This window comes from Balaenoptera borealis (assembly GCF_965194805.1).
Source record: "Balaenoptera borealis genome assembly, contig: HAP1_SCAFFOLD_1426, whole genome shotgun sequence".
Classification (NCBI taxonomy): domain Eukaryota; kingdom Metazoa; phylum Chordata; class Mammalia; order Artiodactyla; family Balaenopteridae; genus Balaenoptera; species Balaenoptera borealis.
Genome location: NW_028122797.1, coordinates 66,342 through 86,229, shown reverse-complemented (window position 1 = coordinate 86,229; position 19,888 = coordinate 66,342). Strand labels below are relative to the sequence as shown.

General features: G+C 44.5%; 2 protein-coding genes and 1 pseudogene across 8 annotated transcripts in view; 2 read left to right on the top strand and 1 right to left on the bottom strand.

Annotated features, from left to right (window-relative positions):
* LOC309622038 (uncharacterized protein) overlaps positions 1-19,888 on the bottom strand; it is a 51,324-nt gene that overhangs the window by 16,153 nt on the left and 15,283 nt on the right. For 2 of the 6 annotated variants that reach the window (XR_014240450.1, XR_014240451.1), the window contains exons 1-2: positions 4,628-5,360; positions 4,387-4,447 (exon numbers count right to left, since the gene is read on the bottom strand). Coding sequence is in view for 1 of the 6 variants with exons in the window: in XM_082409242.1 (XP_082265368.1) it covers positions 4,387-4,447; positions 7,240-7,377 (199 nt within the window). In the remaining 5 variants the exon portion in view is untranslated. Of the gene's footprint in view, positions 1-2,915; positions 3,258-4,386; positions 4,448-4,627; positions 5,361-5,458; positions 5,556-7,239; positions 7,378-19,888 lie in introns of those variants that run through there. The other 4 variants (XR_014240449.1, XR_014240447.1, XR_014240448.1 and 1 more) reach the window with 4 other exon arrangements.
* Positions 383-2,905, top strand: LOC309622039 (RING finger protein 11 pseudogene; annotated as a pseudogene). The gene has a single exon. The product of its transcript is annotated as an RING finger protein 11 pseudogene (transcript).
* On the top strand, positions 7,980-17,905 carry LOC309622037 (uncharacterized protein C2orf78-like; the record flags this gene model as incomplete). Its single annotated transcript, XM_082409241.1, has 4 exons — positions 7,980-7,994; positions 10,899-11,034; positions 13,924-14,673; positions 15,953-17,905. 4 exons carry the CDS (start codon positions 7,980-7,982, stop codon positions 17,869-17,871), a joined length of 2,820 nt encoding a protein of 939 aa, XP_082265367.1. The 3' UTR covers positions 17,872-17,905.

Sequence of the window (19,888 nt, the reverse complement as noted above, 5' to 3'; positions counted from 1 at the left end):
AAAAAATGGGCAGAAGACCTAAATAGACATTTCTCCAAAGAAGACATACAGATGGCCAAGAAGCACACGAAAAGCTGCTCAACATCACTAATTATTAAAGAAATGCAAATCAAAACTACAATGAGGTATCACCTCACACCGCTTAGAATGGGCATCATCAGAAAATCTACAAACAGCAAATGCTGGAGAGGATGTGAGGAAAGGGAACCCTCTTGCACTGCTGGTGGGAATGTAAACTGATACAGCCACTATGGAGAACAGTATGCAGGTTCCTTAAAAACTAAAAATAGAATTACCATATGACCCAGTAATCCCACTACTGGGCATATACCCAGAGAAAACCATAATTCAAAAAGACATATGCACCCCAATGTTCACTGCAGCACTAGTCACAATAGCTAGGTCACGGAAGCAACCTAAACGCCCATCGACAGGTGCACGGACAAAGAAGATGTGGTACGCATATACAATGGAATATTACTCAGCGATAAAAAAGAACGAACTTGGGTCATTTGTAGAGACGTGGATGGACCTCGAGACTGTCATACAGAGTGAAGTCAGTCAGAAAGAGAAAAACAAATATTATATATTAATGCATATATGTGGAATCTAGAAAAGTGGTACAGAAGAACCGGTTTGCAAGGCAGAAATAGAGACACAGATGTAGAGAACAAACGTATGGACATCAAGGGGGGAAAGCGGGGCAGGGCGGGGGTCGGTGGTGGTGAGATGAATTGGGAGATTGGGATTGACATATATACACTAATATGTATAAAATAGATAACTAATAAGAACCTGCTGTATAAAAAATAAATAAATTTTTTAAATTCAAAAATAAATAAATAAATAAACTAATTAAAAAAAAAAAAAAAAAAAAAAAAAGAATGAGGTTGGGAGACTGTCAAAACAGCACACAGATCACACACTCAAGCCCCGGAAGATGGGGAACTGCCTTAAGTCCCCCACTTCGGATGACATCTCCCTGCCTCACAAGTCTCAATCCGACTGGGCTAGCTTTGGCAAGGGGACGGAGCTGGATCAGGAGCTGCTGCTGCCATATCTGGATCAAGTTCCAGTTTTGGTCTCTCATCCAACACCTAGTCAGACTCGCCTAGCACCTCAGCTGAGAGGAGCAAATTAGGATAGCTCAAAGAATAGGCCTCATACAGCATCAGCCTGAAGGAGTTTATGACCCTGGAAGAAATGGATCAGAAAAAAGGATCCGGGGGACTTCCCTGGTGGTGCAGCGGCTAAAGACTCCACACTCCCAACGCAGGGGGCCCGGGTTCGTTCCCCGGTCAGGGAACTAGATCCCACATGCATGCCGCAACTAAGAGTTTGCATGCCACAACTAAGGAGCCCACCGACTGCAATTAAGACCCGGCGCAACCAAATAAATGAATAAATAAAATAAAACAAATATTTAAAAAAAAGATCGGGGAGTGTGTGATCTGTATGATGCACTTTGTTTATGAGAACCCAATTTGATTTCTGCTGTGTATGCAGATCACCTGGGCTGTACAGATGACTGGCTGATGAGATCCTTCACGTGCCCCTCCTGCATGGAGACAGTTGATGCAGCACTGCTTTTGTCCTACGAGACTAACTGAGCCAGTGTCTCTCACCTGACTTCAAGTGAACCATCATTTTTGGTGGTTTTGATCTTTTGTGGTTGAGCCCAAAGAGCCAGGGATTAGGAATTAAGATCATGCATGAAAGTTTCCTAAAAATTCCTGAACGGCTGCAGATGTTGGGGAAAAGCACGTGATATTTTAGAAATTTAGGGGGAAAAAGGAGGATGGTATTTTTATGTAAAGCCTTCACCCAGTGTTGAAAAATATAATTGTTATTTAGATCTTGTTATTCCTCCAGTACATAGGAATTGTGTAAAGTGTTACAGCAGCTATATATGTTTCAACTGTGTGCCAAAGATTAGGATAAAGATAGTGGTTGTTTTTCCTAAGTGAGATAACTTTCTTCTTCCCCCTACCCAAATTCTTTTCTGAAGTTGCTGGCATTTGGGTCAAGGTTTTATGAAAAGCCACATTTTAGAACACTGGCACAAAAAAAGGAGTTTTAAGCTGGTTTGCATAGTTCTTTTTTTGTTTTAGAATAAACATAGAGCACTTATATTTTTTACTTTATAGGAACTCCACAAGTTAAGGTCCCATTGTTCTTTTGCTGTGATTGTTGTTACTATTGATGTTGCTGTTTTCTGTCTTTGCTGGTTCTTTCTAATCTACCATTTGTCATTATTGGCATATGATCATCTCAGGGTCACAAGATGGCTGCTGTAAAACCAAATATCATATTCTCACAAAACAAGGAGGAAGCAGAAAAAGAGCCCAAATGGTCATTTTCCTAATGCCTATTTATCTTTTCTCAGAGAAAAATATCATTCTCATAAGCACAATAACAGCCTTCCCTTAATTACTCATTTGCCAAAACAGACTGATATGACCATTCGTAAGACAATTCATGGCAAAGAGGGATATGATAATGATTGTCTTAGCCTAACAAGGATTTATCCACTCAAGCTGAATGCTTCACTCCTCAAAAAAGTCATAAAGCTCTATGAGCAAGGAAGAACTACTAAGTGACTGTTAAGTAAACCATCAGAATTGTTTGTCCAAGACCATACGATTCTTTCTTTCCACTGGAAATGGAATTCATTGCCTTAGGTCTTTTTCAATAGTGTACTATTACTGTTGGGGCTGGCTCTGTGCTTGAAAACCAGCTGAAAACCAGTTATAACCTGTTACAAGTGCTATATCTGTTTGCAGTTAAGAAATGCAGAATTCAAAGTGATCTCCTAGCTTGTAAGCCAACTGAGATTCACTGTCCCTCTTCTATAAAAAAAATGAGCTAATGTGTCCAGAAACTAACTCTAGTAAAGTGGGGTTTATTAACATTACCCTTTCTTATGAGTTTCGTCAAATTATTTTGGTTGTTAACATGGTGATAATTAAAAGTCAAGGTAAATTTTAAATATTAAGAATTCTGATGTATTGAGCTTGAATTATGCCACCATGCTTATGTAAAAATGAAAGTGGCACCATGGTTACACTGAGAAAAGTTTCTCAGTTGTAACCATTTTGATTTCTTCTTTCCTGTGACCTCCTTCCCTGTTGTCTTGAAGCACAGCAAAAGGATACTGCATGTCTTCTTACTGTAGTGCTGAGGTTATTGAAGTTATATAAAACACATCTCAGTCTCTTGTTTCTTGGAAGGAAAGTCCTGCTAGTTGACTGACAATTCTAAGCAGGGAGAATTAAGAGAAATGTGTTTCATGTTTTGCACACAAATGAAGAATTTGTATAATCACGACTTCACAGCTGTGATCTCAAAAAAGAAGGAATTTCTCTCTTTCTATTTTTCTTGCAATTAACGTAAGAACACTCTAAATCTCTAAGTTTCTGAAGCGTTAGTAGAGATGGTCTAGTAAAGATGTAGTTGTAATGTTTTACCCATTTAGCATGTGTTTATTTTTCCTTATGTACTCCAAGGTGACATATTTGTTCAGCTCAGTGATATTACAGCTAAAACAATCATTCATTAGTAAAAGGAGAAGCAATCTCAACCTAACAAATCAGAAGTGTTTCTTATTATTTTATACTGAGTTGAATATTTGACTCTTAACACTTTTTGCTACATACAAAACACAAGTCTCTTGAAGGGTTCCTCATAAGTGCATTATACAAGGATTTAGTATGTCCTAAGCACTTAAAGATTTGACATTCAACTGTAGTAGTATCCATGTTGGTTACTTTTCTTACGAGCCCCATGATGAGTTGGAGAAACACTGAAAGAATTAAGAGTATCAGGTTCTATTAAATTGTTACATGTATCTTGCTTAAGTTTGTGCTCATTTATTTATATCCAACTACATAAAGCAAATTTGGAGGAAAAAAAAGAATAATAAATAAATAAGAATGAGGTCTCCAAATATTGTCAGACGAAGATGTCCTCCATATATTAAATTATAAACCAGAATGTCTAAAACACTATACCATTAAATCACAGGTACAGTCAGTTCTGTATATCCAACGGTTCCATAACCTGCAGATATGGAAGCCCGACTGTACTACACCATTTTACATACGGGACTTGAGCATCCGAGGATTTTCGGATCCATGGGGAGTCCTAAAACCAATCCCCCTGCAGATACCAAGGGACCACTGTATATGCTTATATCTGCATTTTTTACGTCTGAAAAAATATGTGCTAAATTATTACTGGTGGTAACATCTGAGTAGGGGGCAAAATTGCCTTCCACTTCATACACTTCTCTGACTGCATTTTTTGCATTCAGCTTACATTAGCTTACATTACTATTGTAAACAGAACAATTTAAACATGCTCTGCCTCTTGGGGTTGGCAACTCACCTGCACATGAGGTAGCCAGTCCTGTTGAAACCATGGGTACAGTGGACACCAAGAAGTCTGTCTAGAAAACAGGGAATATGGAATTAAGTAAGCGAAGTAGATACACTAAAAACGAGTTATACAATTTTCTGAAGAGTAGCCTTTATTAGTTACCACAACACTACCACTATCCTGAAAAGGAAAAACTCTGAAGAAAAGAGTGTTTTTGCAGGAACGTACTATAAAGAATTAACTACTATACAGTCAAAATTCATTGTCTCTGGGAAATTTTGCATAGCCTCCAATCAGATGCAATAGTGTGGACTGGAGAATGCCCATCAGGAACTGATCTGACTATAGAAAAAGGGAGTGGAAAAAAAAAACAGGCTATCAGAAGAACAGAATTTGTTTTTGAGTGAAACAAATGGAATGCCTTCACTTTTAATGCTCAATATTAAAAAGAACAAACGGTTTCTGAAGGGCTCTTGGGGTCCCCAAAGCACTTCCATTCCTTCTCTCCTTCACTGCTCCTCACACGCCACGGGTCTATGTGCCTGGGGAGTTCTCGGGTTAAGTAGCACCGTTCTTATTTCACAATGAAAAAGTAAGGCTTGAGAACGTAAGCCCAAGCTGCAGAGCAGGCAAACAGAAAAAAGACTAGAATCGAGTCTCAGATTTTTCCAACGATGCCACAGTATTTTGTGGTCCAGGACTTAAAAAAAATTATATGAGAGAGTAAATAAAAAACAACAACATGTAGCTGATCTCTGCAAAAGCTATGTCTGTGACTAGGTGGTGTCTGGCATTCGTCATCTCCTGCCTGGAATACTACCGCCCTACAATTCTAACAATCTCTTCTATTTCAACTGATCCTCCACATGGAAGATGTTCTCTCTCTAAAATATAAACTTGGCTGGATTGCTCTGTTGCTTAAAAATCTGTTGTAGCAATGCAACTTCCCTAACACGAAGCGTCTGCAACTTCTCCAGAGTCTCTGCCCCTGCCGTCAGTTCGGCATCGGCTACTGGTACCCCTTTCCAGACACTCATGGGTAGTGCCTACCTTTACCAACATTCTAGCACGACTATGTTACCTGGAGTTACGGACCACAGCCAGATCTCCACTTCAGCTGCTTCCTATCCAGGTGTTCTTGAGTGGGACATCACAGCAAGCACTGAAAAGAATTCTTCTTCACTCGGAGACTTTACTCTGGCACTCACTGACCGGCATACAGCTGCTTCCTCCATGTTTCTGGCAGCCCAGTATGATAAAACTTCAGACGCCAAGAACATGGTCCCTCTACATCCATCGCTTTCTGCCAGCCTTGCTCAGGGAACACCATCTCAGATTCCAAATCAGGGGCAGAGCCGCCTGTCACTTACCTACCAGGAAGGAAGCCAGGTATATTACTATAACCAAGGCACACTGGGGTCTTTACTGTATGGAGAACTTGGCTCCTGCCCGCAATCCTATGGCTCTGTGTCATACACAGGAAGTAGGGCCTCTGTGCAACCAGAAATGGGAATGGGACTGAAGGAGATTCAGCCCACAAATATCCGACCACCAGCTTCCACCTCTGCAATCTGCCACCCTGTGTCTGCTCAACGCATCACAGAAACAAGTTTTCAAGGTGAGTACACAAACGGCAGAGAAAGTTGAAGAATGAGGTCGGCATTCAAAAATGGGGTCAAATCGACAGCTGGGAAGGGGTGTAGAGACAGGTAGAATTTAGATCCTGAGCCTTTAATAACCACTACCTTCTCTCAGTGCTCTCTGTTTTTAGACTCTATGTAAGAACACCTAGGGCTTCCCTGGTGGCGCCGTGGTTAAGAATCCGCCTGCCAATGCAATGCGGGGGACACGGGTTCGAGCCCTGGTCTGGGAAGATCCCACATGCCGTGGAGCAACTAAGCCCATGTGCCACAACGACTGACCCTGCATCCTAGAGCCCGTGAGCCGCAACTACCGAAGCCCACGCGCCTAGAGCGCATGCTCCGCAACAAGAGACGCCACCGCGAGGAGAAGCCCGCACACCACAACCAAGAGCAGACCCCGCTAGCCGCCAACTAGAGAAAGCCCGTGCACAGCAATGAGAGACGCAGTGCAGCCAAAAAAATAAATACGTAGAATAAGTAAGTTCAAACAATAAATAAATACATAAACATAAATTACAAAAAAAAGAACACCTAATGCAGGTGGGAAGGTGGGAGGGCCACTGTAGAGGTCATCTATGCTACATGTACAAGAACCCCGAGAGCACACCAATCGGTACCACACTTTTCACTGCTGTAGCCGATCATTCCCCCTGTACTACCACACTGTAGCACTCCCTTCCCTCATCTACTGCTATAGTCTCTTTGGAAGGTGTTTCAGAACTCTTGTTATGAGAGTGCCAGTTGAACTGTCCTCACCTCCTTCATTTATACCAGGATTGAAGACCTTGTGGTCCGAGATCCTGTCCAGAGAGCAAGCAGGCTAAGACTCTGTCTTTGTTGATGTATTTCATCAAAAAGGGCTCTACCCCCTCTCCTACTTCATGGTGTGAAGTGTTCTTAGCCTCTCGGGAAAGTGGGGAGAATGGAAAGGACCCTATATGAGAATGCTAGGCTCTGTAAAACATTTCAGGTTTTTAAAAATAAGACTCATTTTGTATTGGACTTACAACAGTCCTATGAAATACAAAGAAAGCCGAGAATCTGTGACAGGAAAGGATCACCAGTAAGAATTACAGCAGTCACCGCTTACCTCGTAGCATAGGGCACTGTCCATGATCCTTAAGAAGAGTTAGTAGAAATGCCTAGCCCATCTTGCCCCTGAACCCCTTGAAAGGTACACGACTGCTGTGTTGGTGTTTAGGGGGAGCATCTCACTTACCAGGGACTGACTTCTCCCTTGATTCCTCTGTAGTGATGGAGACTTCCCCGCTGATGAAAAATTCCCTGGGATTGCAACCTCCAAGCCAGACAGCTTTCCTATGGAATGACAGAGAACTTGTCAAGGTGAAACACCAGTCTGCGGGAGAAAGGGAAGAAGAGAATGATGGAAATCGTTTCTGGGAAACTATTTTTACATTATGTGTTGTTTGTTCCCGGTAAATAAACTGAAATCTTCTTAACAGTACAACAAAATCTAAACCACTAAAGCCAATAATACAGGAGTATAACTTTTGAAAAAAATTTCTTTGGCTGCGCAGCATGTGGGATCTTAGCTCCCCAACCAGGGATTGAACCCACGCCTGCTGCATTGGAAGCGCAGAGTCTTCACCACGGGACCACCGGGGAAGTCCCAGGACTATCACTTTTAAAGGAGAAGGTACAAACCCCTCGGTTCTATGAACTGGAGATTTTTAGTAAGAAGTCAATATATTTGTTGTTAGGCTCATTTTATGTTAGGCTGTCTCCCTGCACAGGATGCAGGCGCCTTGAGGATGGAAATCATATCCCTCTATAGTACGTCCCTCTTCTTTCTGCTTTGCAGTTTGCTGCTCCACTTGCTCAACCCCACCTAGTAATAACCTATACTTCCCTTGTTCCTGTTTTCCCATCTGGAAAACAGACAAAAGGCAACCAAACAACGCAAAGGTCTCAACAAATAAGGGATATCCAAAACCAGAGATGGCCAGAACTTCTGTATCCCTGATGAAACCTAGCCCGGTGTTCAATACTTAGGTATCATTAATTCATGCGTGTTGACTGAAACAGTTGAAACTCAATTCTTCCACTTCCCAGTTTAGTTTTAGTCCTCATACAAAACCTGATAATCAAATTCCTTAATGCTAGGAATCACAGTGAAAAATAGTATCTGAACTGACTTCTGTCAGATGAGTGAGAACTAAGGTTAATTCAGTGTATCTGAAGCATAGAAAGTGAGGGCAAAAGTGGCAAAAGATGGGACTAGAGAAGCAGAGAGGATTCTAGACCACGCAGAGTCTTAAAGGCCAACAGTGTGTTTTCTATTCTCAAAACAATGTTTGTGAGCGATGTTTATGAGCAACGTTCCAACTTGCTTTGAAGGTCTCTTGTGTGAAGAATGGATTGAAAGGAAACAAGATATATGGACGCTAGTTAGGACCTAATCGCAACAGACAGGCAAGTTCAGTATTAGGATGTTGAGGAAGAGCTGACAGATTCCAAAGAAATTCAGGAGATGAACTGAAGCGGGCTTAATGGGGTAGGAGATGGAGGAAAGGAAGGTCTTAGGGAATTCAAGGGTTTACTGCACACATGAGCAAAGTCTCAAAATTAATCATTTGAACGTACAGAGGTGGATCTCCCAAATGACACCGGTTAGGAAGCAACGGTACGCCCTTTAGAATTCCTAGAGACAACACAAATCAACTGTTTCGATGGAAAATTCGGCGGGACCCTTGATTTCCATGGGAATACAGAGAAAAGAGACACTGATCTGGCTTGCAGGTATTTAGGAAGTTGTTAGCCGGACATCACCTACTAGTATCATGTAAGTAGGCCGTCCGAAGTAGGAAGCTTAGGGGAAAAACCTGGAGGAAAACTTAAAAGCTTAAGCCACACCTCTACACTACACCACCTTTCACAATTTCTTCTCAGATAAGCATCATCCCCATCAGTGAAGAAACTCGTACCTCATAATAGGAAAAACAGGCCTAAAGATTCAATGTGTGTCTTGGGAGGTCCCATCTATGCGATATCTTCCTGGGACCAGAAAAGGCCCCAGGAAGATCAATCTCTGCACCCCTGAAAGCTTACCACCAAGGAAAATGACTAGGTCCATAGATTTCCTCCCTCAAACCAGCTTACCTCACACATAGATCATTAGCAACTCAGCCCTTACTCACATTATCACAGTCACAAGAGTGGTTAGGGAGAAAAGCACTAACCAGGGGAACTAAAACAGAGGCAATCCAGGCCAAGCTGGGCTGGTGGCAGATATCTTGCTCCTTACGCTCGGGTGCATAATGCGACTCACCACAGTGCCTTTTTCACAGACCCTTTTGAACGTTTCTCCACAGAATCCAACAGCTCAAGTCAGTTCATGACGCTTCAAGGTCAACAATCGTCAAGAGAAAAACATGCAATATGTCTTACAATGTTGGATTCCTTACAAACAGGACAAGGAGATAACCATGTAGACAAAACCAGAGCATTTGAAAACATCTGTATTCTACAAACACACCAGTGAATGCTATAAATAAGGTACTATGACATAAAACAAAATGAAAACTAGATGTGAGACTGTTCTCTTCAGTGTACAGACTTCATGGCAGTTGCTGCACACTATCTAGCTACTTAGATCTTTAACTCTCTGTTCTGTTAATACCAAATGAGGCCCAAGTGTGTCAACCTGTTTCCCACAGAAACCAAAAAGTCTACATGCATCTCTTTTCTCCTGTGCCCTTTCACCTTACCTGCTCCCAATTCTCCACCAACGTCCTCCTCTTTCTCTAATTATTCTCCTCTTCATTTTGCTTGGCCTTGCACCCAAGCATGCAAGACAGAGAGTCCTAGAGGTCCAAGATTCTAGAGTGGCTGTTTGCAAGGCGGAGGAGATTACAGTAACTGCCACACTGTATATACTTCTGTGCAAAGAAAAAGGGACAGTGTTCAGAATGTCTCTCACATATAACAAGAGCTGGAGATGGCAGGATACCTGTGTGGCCCAAGGAACTAGAGCTAGCAAATTATGGGCCAAACAATTGCAACCAAAGGCTGGAAGAGGAAAGGTCTGCAACCAGCTCTGTCTCCTAGCTCTCTGGTATTTGCTGCCAACGGGCAGAGTCTATTTTGTGAAGCATCAAGCACTGAAAAGAAGACTCCTGCTGCTGAAGTTGACAGGAAGTAACGTCCAATGCAAGATCAAGGCTTGTCCTCAAAGCAATGCCCATAATGGAAGAAAAAAAAAAAAGAGAAAGCGGAAGAGAAACGTTAAGTCGCAAGTCCAACCTGGCCCCCAGCCTAGCCCAGCCCAAGGAAGGTAGGAGTCAAGGAGAAGAAACTAAAAGAGAAGAGCCTTGGACCACAACATTCTCCACAAGGTACACTCAACAAACTTCACCCTACTCTTGAACCAAGTTACAAAAAGAGCTTCTTAATCCCTACTTTGGCTCCTTAAAAGCTGCTATCAGTTCACTCATTAGACACATATGATTTCAGAACAACTGTAATAGTTCAAACTAGATGGCTCTTTCCTTCCTAAGGATTATTAATTAAAGAAGATCTATATAGCTCTAAGTATATGATACATAAAATAGAATACTCTGTAGAATATAAGTAACTCTTAGTTCAGTGTATTAATGAACGTCTGTAAGAAATGTGGCAATGATTTCCCTAATGGAAGAGCCTGGGGGAGGTAAATCTGTCTTCTAGGATTTCCTCCCCAGAGCTCAGAAACTCAGGTGTTGTTTTAGCTCTCCTACACTCTCTTCACCCAAGCCCGCCTTCCTGTTGGGGATCGGACCTCCCTATTGGCTCTCTCATACCTTTCAACTGCCTGCTTTGTGACATCACTCTCCTACCAAACCTACTACCACTTGGTAGAGTCTTGGGGTTTCCGTGGAGCTGTTTGGACCAGTAACCAGTGACCTCTGTACTGGACACGTGCGCCGTTCAGCTGCAGCCACTCAGACATCCTCTAGTGTTGTCTCCTCATCCCTTGTACCTGCAGTGGATGCTTCCTCTTCTCTGACCATGTCAGGTAAGAAAAGAAACTTTGGAAAGTTTTGCGTTCGATTTCTTTTGCCCCTAAATTGAGTAGGAGATTCAAAATAGCATGGAATAATGAGGGAAAGTATTGAACTACACGTCTGGAGACCTAATTTCACTTTTGACTTTGACGTTTACTATCTGTGTGACTTTGGACAAATCACTGGCTGTCTCACAAAGCCTGTTGCTTTCCTTAACTGTTACGTTAGGATACCACGTTGGGTTGATCACTCTGATCCCCTTCTTTTCCAGTATTGAGCCTTAAAGGGTACCCATGTAGAAAACGAAATCAGACACTTCTCAAGAGTGTTTCAACAGAAACATAGAAAAGCCAGGGGACATAGAAAACTAGCAATATATACCAAGATGTTTCATCTCTAATGGTCTCCCTCCACTAGGATTTCGACTAGTTGAAAAGAGAGAATAGGGAGAGAGGATGGAGAGTACTGGGCTCTACAGGGAGGCACAGAGTCGAGCGTAAGGAAGTTTAGGACGGTTTTCATTAGCACAGGCCAACAGGCACCAAGAGATGGGAGAAAATGTAAGAATGAAGAGGGAAAGCATAGAGGAGCTCTCAAGAAAAACGGAGTTTGCAATGGAATGCTGATGGGAACCAAAGATTTTCAATTAAAGCAGAAACAGCACAGAGGGAAACCTGCTCAGAGCAGGGCAAAACCAAGTTGATGGTAGCAAACCCTTACATTAACAGACTAAGAAGGAAAGTAAGGCCAGAACAGGGGATCACCAGGAAAGGCAGCTTATCAGAAAAGTCATACTCCGTTTTCTTTCTTTTATTGCCTCTCTGAATACAGTTGGCCACTTGACAGTTTTGAATATAAACATTTTAGAAATACGTTTTAGAAATGATGCCTCCTATAAACAAGCAACCACAGTGGTTATCTAGGGGGCTGCTTTTCAGTGTTTTATTCTTTCTAATTTTTAAACTAGGTAGACATTTCACCAATTCAACATTTTAAGTGATATCTTCTAAATTGAATCAGAAGGACTATTTTCCTTGGTGTGATATGTAGGTTCTAAGGCAAGGCTGCTTTTCATTTTTACAGTTATTTCCTTCCTAACACAGAGAGCACATTGATCAACAGCCATCGTTCGCTTGTAGAGCTTAGCTACCGAAGAAGAAGAAGAAAAAGTCAAGCCCCACATCTCTAATTCCCCCCACTTAGGGAATTCCCTGGCGGTCCAGTGCTTAGGACTCGGTGCTTTCACGGCCAGGGCCACGCGGCGCGGCCAAAGAAACAAAACAAACAAACATCCACGTTTATCGAAAACCATATTGTGGAGTCCTGTGGATTTTCTTACATTTGAAAATCTTTTTTAATTGGATTCTAGGCATGATGGTTTTTTGAGGTTTTGGGATGCCATCTTCTTGGATGCTGAAGATGATTCTAATCTAAGTTCTAGGATAAATCCAAAAACCTTCCTGATACATTTTAAGCTTCCTTTCTGCTTATTATATAAGCTATATTCATTGAAATATATATTTCTCCTAGGCTTAATACCTCTTACTTGCTGGGTAAAAATATGAAGGAGCACAATAATGAAACTCTTTTACACTTATTATTTTGCTGTCTGCTTCGTACCGGTTTTCATTGAAATACTTGTCTATATGTGTTGTGGCTACCTATACATGCACATTTATTGCATTCTGTTGCTTGTTATGCATTTTTTACTGACATACCTTCTCTGTCTGTATGCATTGGCTAGGAATTCATTCACCTCTATCACCTCCATCGTGTTTTCTGGTTAATAGTATTCACTAAACTAGAGTGGGCAAAATTCACTTTCATAATATTGCATGGATGGTACAGAATGCCATTTGTCAGTAAATTCATTAGGCTTCGATACTTGCCACATACCCCAGTTTTCATTAATATCTATGGATTTCTTTTTCGTTAACGTAATATGCTTGTCATGATTTTTCTTTGTCTTTCTAGAACTTATTGTATCTTCCTCCATATAAATCATACGCAATAGATCAGCTTATTCATCTATTAATTATTACTGCTATTATTATTGGTGGTGGTGTTATAACCACTTTATAGGTGAGTAATCTGAAGTAATCAGATAACTTTTCCCTTTCCAAAAGCACTTAAGAAATCCACTTTCGGGTAATCATTTTGAGGTAGGATGAGAAACCAGGCTTGAAGAGGGCAAAAATGACTCTTTCAATTCACCAGTTGGACTGAGCTGTACGTCACCTCTAGGTAATAGCGTGGGAACTGCACAAGCAAAGGGAGACACTGAAGACGACAATGGTAATAGCCGTACTGTTTTCTAATGGACAAAAAAAATGCCTATATTATAAGTTCTATTTCTCCTGCTTTCTGGCAGTATCATGCTCAGAGTGGAGTCCTGGCAAGGAAGTCAGGATACTTAGGTTCTGAAACCTGGTAATGATACTAACATAATGAGAGAACTTGAACAAGTCAACCCGACCTCTCTGAGCCTCAGTTTCCTTACTCACGAAATGAGACTGAGAACATCGAAGTTCTCTAAGGGCCTCCTAGTTCTAAAATGCTTCCAGTCTAGGAAATAGCATAGAAGTCAATACGAGTGCAGGCTGAAGGGAAAGACAGGGCAGGGAGAAGGTTGCTTCCAGCCTAGAGAACAATCTCTGAACCACACCACTTGGCTCTTCTGCCCGTCTGTGCCCAAGATGGGAGCACAGGCAGTGAATAGAGAAGAGTGGAAAACTGCTCAGTCCTTACAGCCATCATCAACTGTCTGATTTTGGGTTTCTCAGGAAGTAGTGATAGTAGAGGTGTCCTGATAGCAAGAACCTTCAGATGATGCCGTTCCTCAAACGTAGTGAGAATTTCTCAACCTCCCTGAGTTTTTCATGACCCTCTTGTTCTTACAGAAAATTTCCAACATCCATCTCTACTTGGAACTCTAAATTCTCTGCAGCATTCTCCTCCTGTGGTGAGCAATGCAACTTCCCTAACACGAAGTGTCTGCAACTTCTCCAGAGTCTCTGCCCCTGCCGTCAGTGCGGCATCGGCTACTGGTACCCCTTTCCAGACACTCATGGGTAGTGCCTACCTTTACCAACATTCTAGCACGACTATGTTATCTGGAGTTACTGACCACAGCCAGATCTCCACTTCAGCTGCTTCCTATCCAGGTGTTCTTGAGTGGGACATCACAGCAAGCACTGAAAAGAATTCTTCTTCACTCGGAGACTTTACTCTGGCACTCACTGACCGCCACACAGCTGCCTCCTCCATGTTTCTGGCAGCCCAGGATGATAAAACTTCAGACGCCAAGAACATGGTCCCTCTACATCCATCGCTTTCTGCCAGCCTTGCTCAGGGAACACCATCTCAGATTCCAAATCAGGGGCAGAGCCGCCTGCCACTTCCCTGCCAGGAAGGGAGCCAGGTATATTACTATAACCAAGGCACACTGGGGTCTTTACTGTATGGAGAACTTGGCTCCTGCCCGCAATCCTACGGCTCGGCGTCATACACAGGAAGTCGGGCCTCTGGGCAACCAGAAATGGGAATGGGACTGAAGGAGATTCAGCCCACAAATATCCGACCACCAGCTTCCACCTCTGCAGTCTGCCACCCTGTGTCTGCTCAACGCATCACAGAAACAAGTTTTCAAGGTGAGTATAACAAACGCCAGAGAAAGTTGAAGAATGAGGTCGGCATTCAAAAATGGGGTCAAATCGACAGCTGGGAAGGGGTGTAGAGGCAGGTAGAATTTAGATCCTGAGCCTTTAATAACCACTACCTTCGCTCAGTGCCCTCTGTTTTTAGACTCTCTATGAGAACACCTAGGGCTTCCCTGGTGGCGCCGTGGTTAAGAATCCGCCTGCCAATGCAATGCGGGGGACACGGGTTCGAGCCCTGGTCTGCGAAGATCCCACATGCCGTGCAGCAACTAAGCGCATGTGCCACAACGACGGAGCCTGCATTCTAGAGCCCGTGAGCCTCAACTACCGAAGCCCACGTGCCTACAGCCCATGCTCCGCAACAAGAGAAGCCACCGCGATGAGAAGCCCGCACGCCGCAACCAAGAGTAGCCCCCGCTAGCCGCCAACTAGAGAAAGCCCGTGCACAGCAATGAGAGACCCAGTGCAGCCAAAAAAATAAATACGTAGAATAAATAAGTTCAAACAGTAAATAAATACATAAACATAAATTACAAAAAAAAAGAACACCTAATGCAGGTGGGACGGTGGGAGGGCCACTGTAGAGGTCATCTATGCTACATGTACAAGAACCCCGAGAGCACACCAATCGGTACCACACTTTTCACTGCTGTAGCCGATCGTTCCCCCTGTACTGCCACACTGTAGCACTCCCTTCCCTCATCTACTGCTATAGTCTCTTCGGAAGGTGTTTCAGAACTCTTGTTATGAGAGTGCCAGTTGAACTGTCCTCACTTCCTTCATTTATACCAGGATTGAAGACCTTGTGGTCCGAGATCCTGTCCAGAGAGCAAGCAGGCTAAGACTCTGTCTTTGTTGATGTATTTCATCAGCAAGGGCTCTACCCCCTCTCCTAGTTCATGGTGTGACGTGTTCTTGGCCTCTCGGGAAAGTGGGGAGAATGGAAAGGACCCTATATGAGAATGCTAGGCTTTGTAAAACATTTCAGGTTTTTAAAAATAAGACTCATTTTGTATTGGACTTATAACAGTCCTATGAAATACAAAGCGAGCCGAGAATCAGCGACAGGAAAGGCTCACCAGTAAGAATTACAACAGTCACCGCTTACCTCGTAGCATAGGGCACCGTCCGTGATCCTTAAGAAGAGTTAGTAGAAATGCCTTGCCCATCTTGCCCCTGAACCCCTTGAAAGGTACACGACTGCTGTGTTGGTGTTTAGGGGGAGCATCTCACTTACCAGGGACTGACTTCTCCCTTGATCCCTTTGTAGGGATGGAGACCTCCCCCCTGGTGATGAAAAATTCCCTGGGATTGCAACCTCCAAGCCAGACGTTTTGTGTGACACAAAGTCAAGAACTCCCCAAGTCCTGCAGTAGCAGAAACAGCCACATACTTGAGAGTAACCCACCATCTGAACTTGGGGACATTTCAGTGACAGCTCCAGTCCAGAGTGCCAGGCGTCTCCTGGCCCTGCCTCCAGCTCCAAGCCAGGGACAAATAGAGAGTAAGCACGTGGATGATATCAAAACCAAGCTTTCAAAGCCTCTGGATGCCTACCAGATCCCAACAGAGAACCAAGATCCTCCACTACTCCCTTTAGGAATCCCTGATATTCACCAGCCGCTGGCCTGCACCGATCCCCTCAGCCAAGAGGAGCAGCCTGGTTCTGAAAATGCTGATCTGGGAGAGAACAGCCGGAGTCGTCAGGACCTAGGGACACTTGAAAATGGGATTGAACCTAGCAGTGGTCTTGCAGACATTACTACACTGGCGGAGGATATTCACCTTCCCCAGCTCTTTAATCCTTTGAAAGATCTTGATCAATCCCAAGGTCCCAACGTGATCAAAGCTAAAGACACCAGAGCCATTAAGGTGAATCAGGTGCAGGAAAAGCCAAGTGTCATAAAGGTTCCCTCTGATCAACCCAGGAAGAACAAACAGAAAGCCTCTGAGCCTATCAGTGGCGCTCCCAAGGCCAAAATCCAGCCAAAGAATCCAGAGTGCCCGTTAGGGGGAGAAGTGGTTATATGCCACGCTGCAGTCAGTGACAGGGCTCCTGTGAACACGGCCAAGCACTCTCAAGGCAAACCTCAGAAAGCTGCATCCAGAAAGATCAGCAAAACTAAGAGCCACGGGCAGGAAAAGACCAAAAGGACCAGAGGGAGAAACAAGGCTGAGGAGAACAAGCAGTCAGGGAACAAAGTCAAGGCAGAAGAGAAGCCAGCAATCCCCCACACGAAGCGAAAGGAACACCAAACTGAGCTTCTCCAACAGAGCTTTCAAAAGCCTCGAACCTCCCTTGGCGTGCGCATGCTGGAGTCTGTGAAGGTTCTTCATGCGCTGGGGAAGAAGAATGAGACGAAAACTGGGCTCTCTTCCTGTCGGCTCTTGGGAAAGTCAAGCAACCCCAAAGACCCCCAGCCACCCCCAGCTATCCAGCCATGGCGGCATACCCCACGTGAGGGGAAGGGTCCTGAGAAAACGCAAGTCCAAGCCCAGAAACCAGACAGCAGTGCTGAAACAGAGTGTCCGTCTCCAGCCCAGTATGAGCGGCCTCCTCCTGGGAAGGTCAAGTTGATACCTCTGCCTTTTTCTGCCTGGGACAAGCCTCAAGCTCGACCCGCTCCTCGGAGGCCACAGTCTCTGGCCTCACATCGGCCTGCTGGGGCTTACCGTGCCCAGCCTGGTTCTACTGACTCAGCTCAACCTGCTGCAGCCAATTCATCCCACCAGCCAGCTCCTGCCTCTTTGCCAGGCCCCGCCAAACCAGCTCAGCCAACTGTGACCAACCCAACCCAACCGGCTTGGACCAACCATACCCAGCCTCGTGTCCCTCAGTCTGCTGCTCCTAGGCCTGCACCCTCCAAAACTTCATCTGGCGCTCCTCTCCAGCGGGAGCCTGTTCCCCCTGCTGTGAATAAGCGCCAGTCCCCACCCAAGCTCCAAACCCAATTTCTACTCCAAGACTTCAGCAAGCAACGAGTTCCATGGAGGGAACCCAACGTGCCTGAGCCAGTCATGTCAAAGCCCATCGAACAAGAGCAGAGGCCAGAGCGAGAGGCCATGAAGAGGCGGGCTCAACAACAACGGGAGAATGCTGCCAGATACACCTCTTCGGGCAAGCTGCAATTTTTCACCGAGAGGGAAAACGAAATGGAAATTGCCGACTACTACGGATACGTCAAGTGAGAGCTGCTAGGATTCTTGGTGCCACCTTGGCTACCAGCTGTTCTTCCATACACAGGTAAGACAGGTATAGAACTGAATAAGTAAATGGAATACAATTAATAGACGAGTAACAAACCTTTCGAATTTTCAGATGCTGCTAACTGGGGCGTGAGAAAGGAAGGACTGAAAGTTGGATGGGAGAATGAAGGAAAGGGGTAAAAACTGAGCAAAGAGGAAGGAACTTGGCCCAGGGCTAGGAAGGCCAAAAGAGACGTATGGATTTAGGAAAGGAAGCAGGAGCGAGGATGAAATGGCAGAAGTAAAAAGCAGGGTCAGAGGTCTGGGTTGAAAGAACACAATTGGAGTAGAGTTGAAGGTGACAGAAGATGAGTCTAGGTTTACTAGGAGAAATAGAAAAAGTCTCTCGGGGACGCTGGCCTTAAGTCTCACAACCACCAGATAGGTATTTCAGAAAACAAGAGGTTCAGGACACATCTCTGAAAGGTCTGAGTTGCCTTATTCAGGTGTGACTGTAGTGGGGGAATAGGGAAATCTACCAGAGAAGTGGCTAGGGCTCAGAGTTATCCTAGGGGCAGCTGACGACAGGGGCAGAGCCAAGGGAACTGCTGGATCAGGAGGCCCACGAACAAAGCAGGGGCATAGCCGCCTGTCACTTCCCTGCCAGGAAGGAAGCCAGGTATATTACTGTAACCAAGGCACACTGGGGTCTTTACTGTATGGAGAACTTGGCTCCTGCCCGCAATCCTACGGCTCGGCGTCACACACAGGAAGTAGGGCCTCTGGGCAACCAGAAATGGGAATGGGACTGAAGGAGATTCAGCCCACAAATATCCGACCACCAGCTTCCACCTCTGCAGTCTGCCACCCTGTGTCTGCTCAACGCATCACAGAAACAAGTTTTCAAGGTGAGTATACAGACGGCAGAGAAAAGTTGAACAATGAGGTCAGCATTCAAAAATGGGGTCAAATCGACAGCTGGGAAGGGGTGTAGAGACAGGTAGAATTTAGATCCTGAGCCTTTAATAACCACTACCTTCTCTCAGTGCTCTCTGTTTTTAGACTCTATATGAGAACACCTAGGGCTTCCCTGGTGGCGCCTGCCAATGCAGGGGACACGGGTTCGAGCCCTGGTCTGCGAAGATCCCACATGCCGTGCAGCAACTAAGCGCATGTGCCACAACGACGGAGCCTGCATTCTAGAGCCCGTGAGCCTCAACTACCGAAGCCCACGTGCCTACAGCCCATGCTCCGCAACAAGAGAAGCCACCGTGATGAGATGCCCGCACACCGCAACCGAGAGTAGCCCCCGCTAGCCGCCAACTAGAGAAAGCCCGTGCACAGCAATGAGAGACCCAGTGCGGCCAAAAAAATAAATACGTAGAATAAATAAGTTCAAACAGTAAATAAATACATAAACATAAATTACAAAAAAAAAGAACACCTAATGCAGGTGGGAAGGTGGGAGGGCCACCGTAGAGGTCATCTATGCTACATGTACAAGAACCCCGAGAGCACACCAATCGGTACCACACTTTTCACTGCTGTAGCCGATCATTCCCCCTGTACTGCCACACTGTAGCACTCCCTTCCCTCATCTACTGCTATAGTCTCTTTGGAAGGTGTTTCAGAACTCTTGTTATGAGAGTGCCAGTTGAACTGTCCTCACTTCCTTCATTTATACCAGGATTGAAGACCTTGTGGTCCGAGATCCTGTCCAGAGAGCAAGCAGGCTAAGGCTCTGTCTTTGTTGATGTATTTCATCAGAAAGGGCTCTACCCCCTCTCCTAGTTCATGGTGTGAAGTGTTCTTGGCCTCTCGGGAAAGTGGGGAGAATGGAAAGGACCCTATATGAGAATGCTAGGCTCTGTAAAACATTTCAGGTTTTTAAAAATAAGACTCATTTTGTATTGGACTGACAACAGTCCTATGAAATACAAAGAAAGCCGAGAATCAGTGACAGGAAAGGATCACCAGTAAGAACTACAGCAGTCACCGCTTACCTCGTAGCATAGGGCAC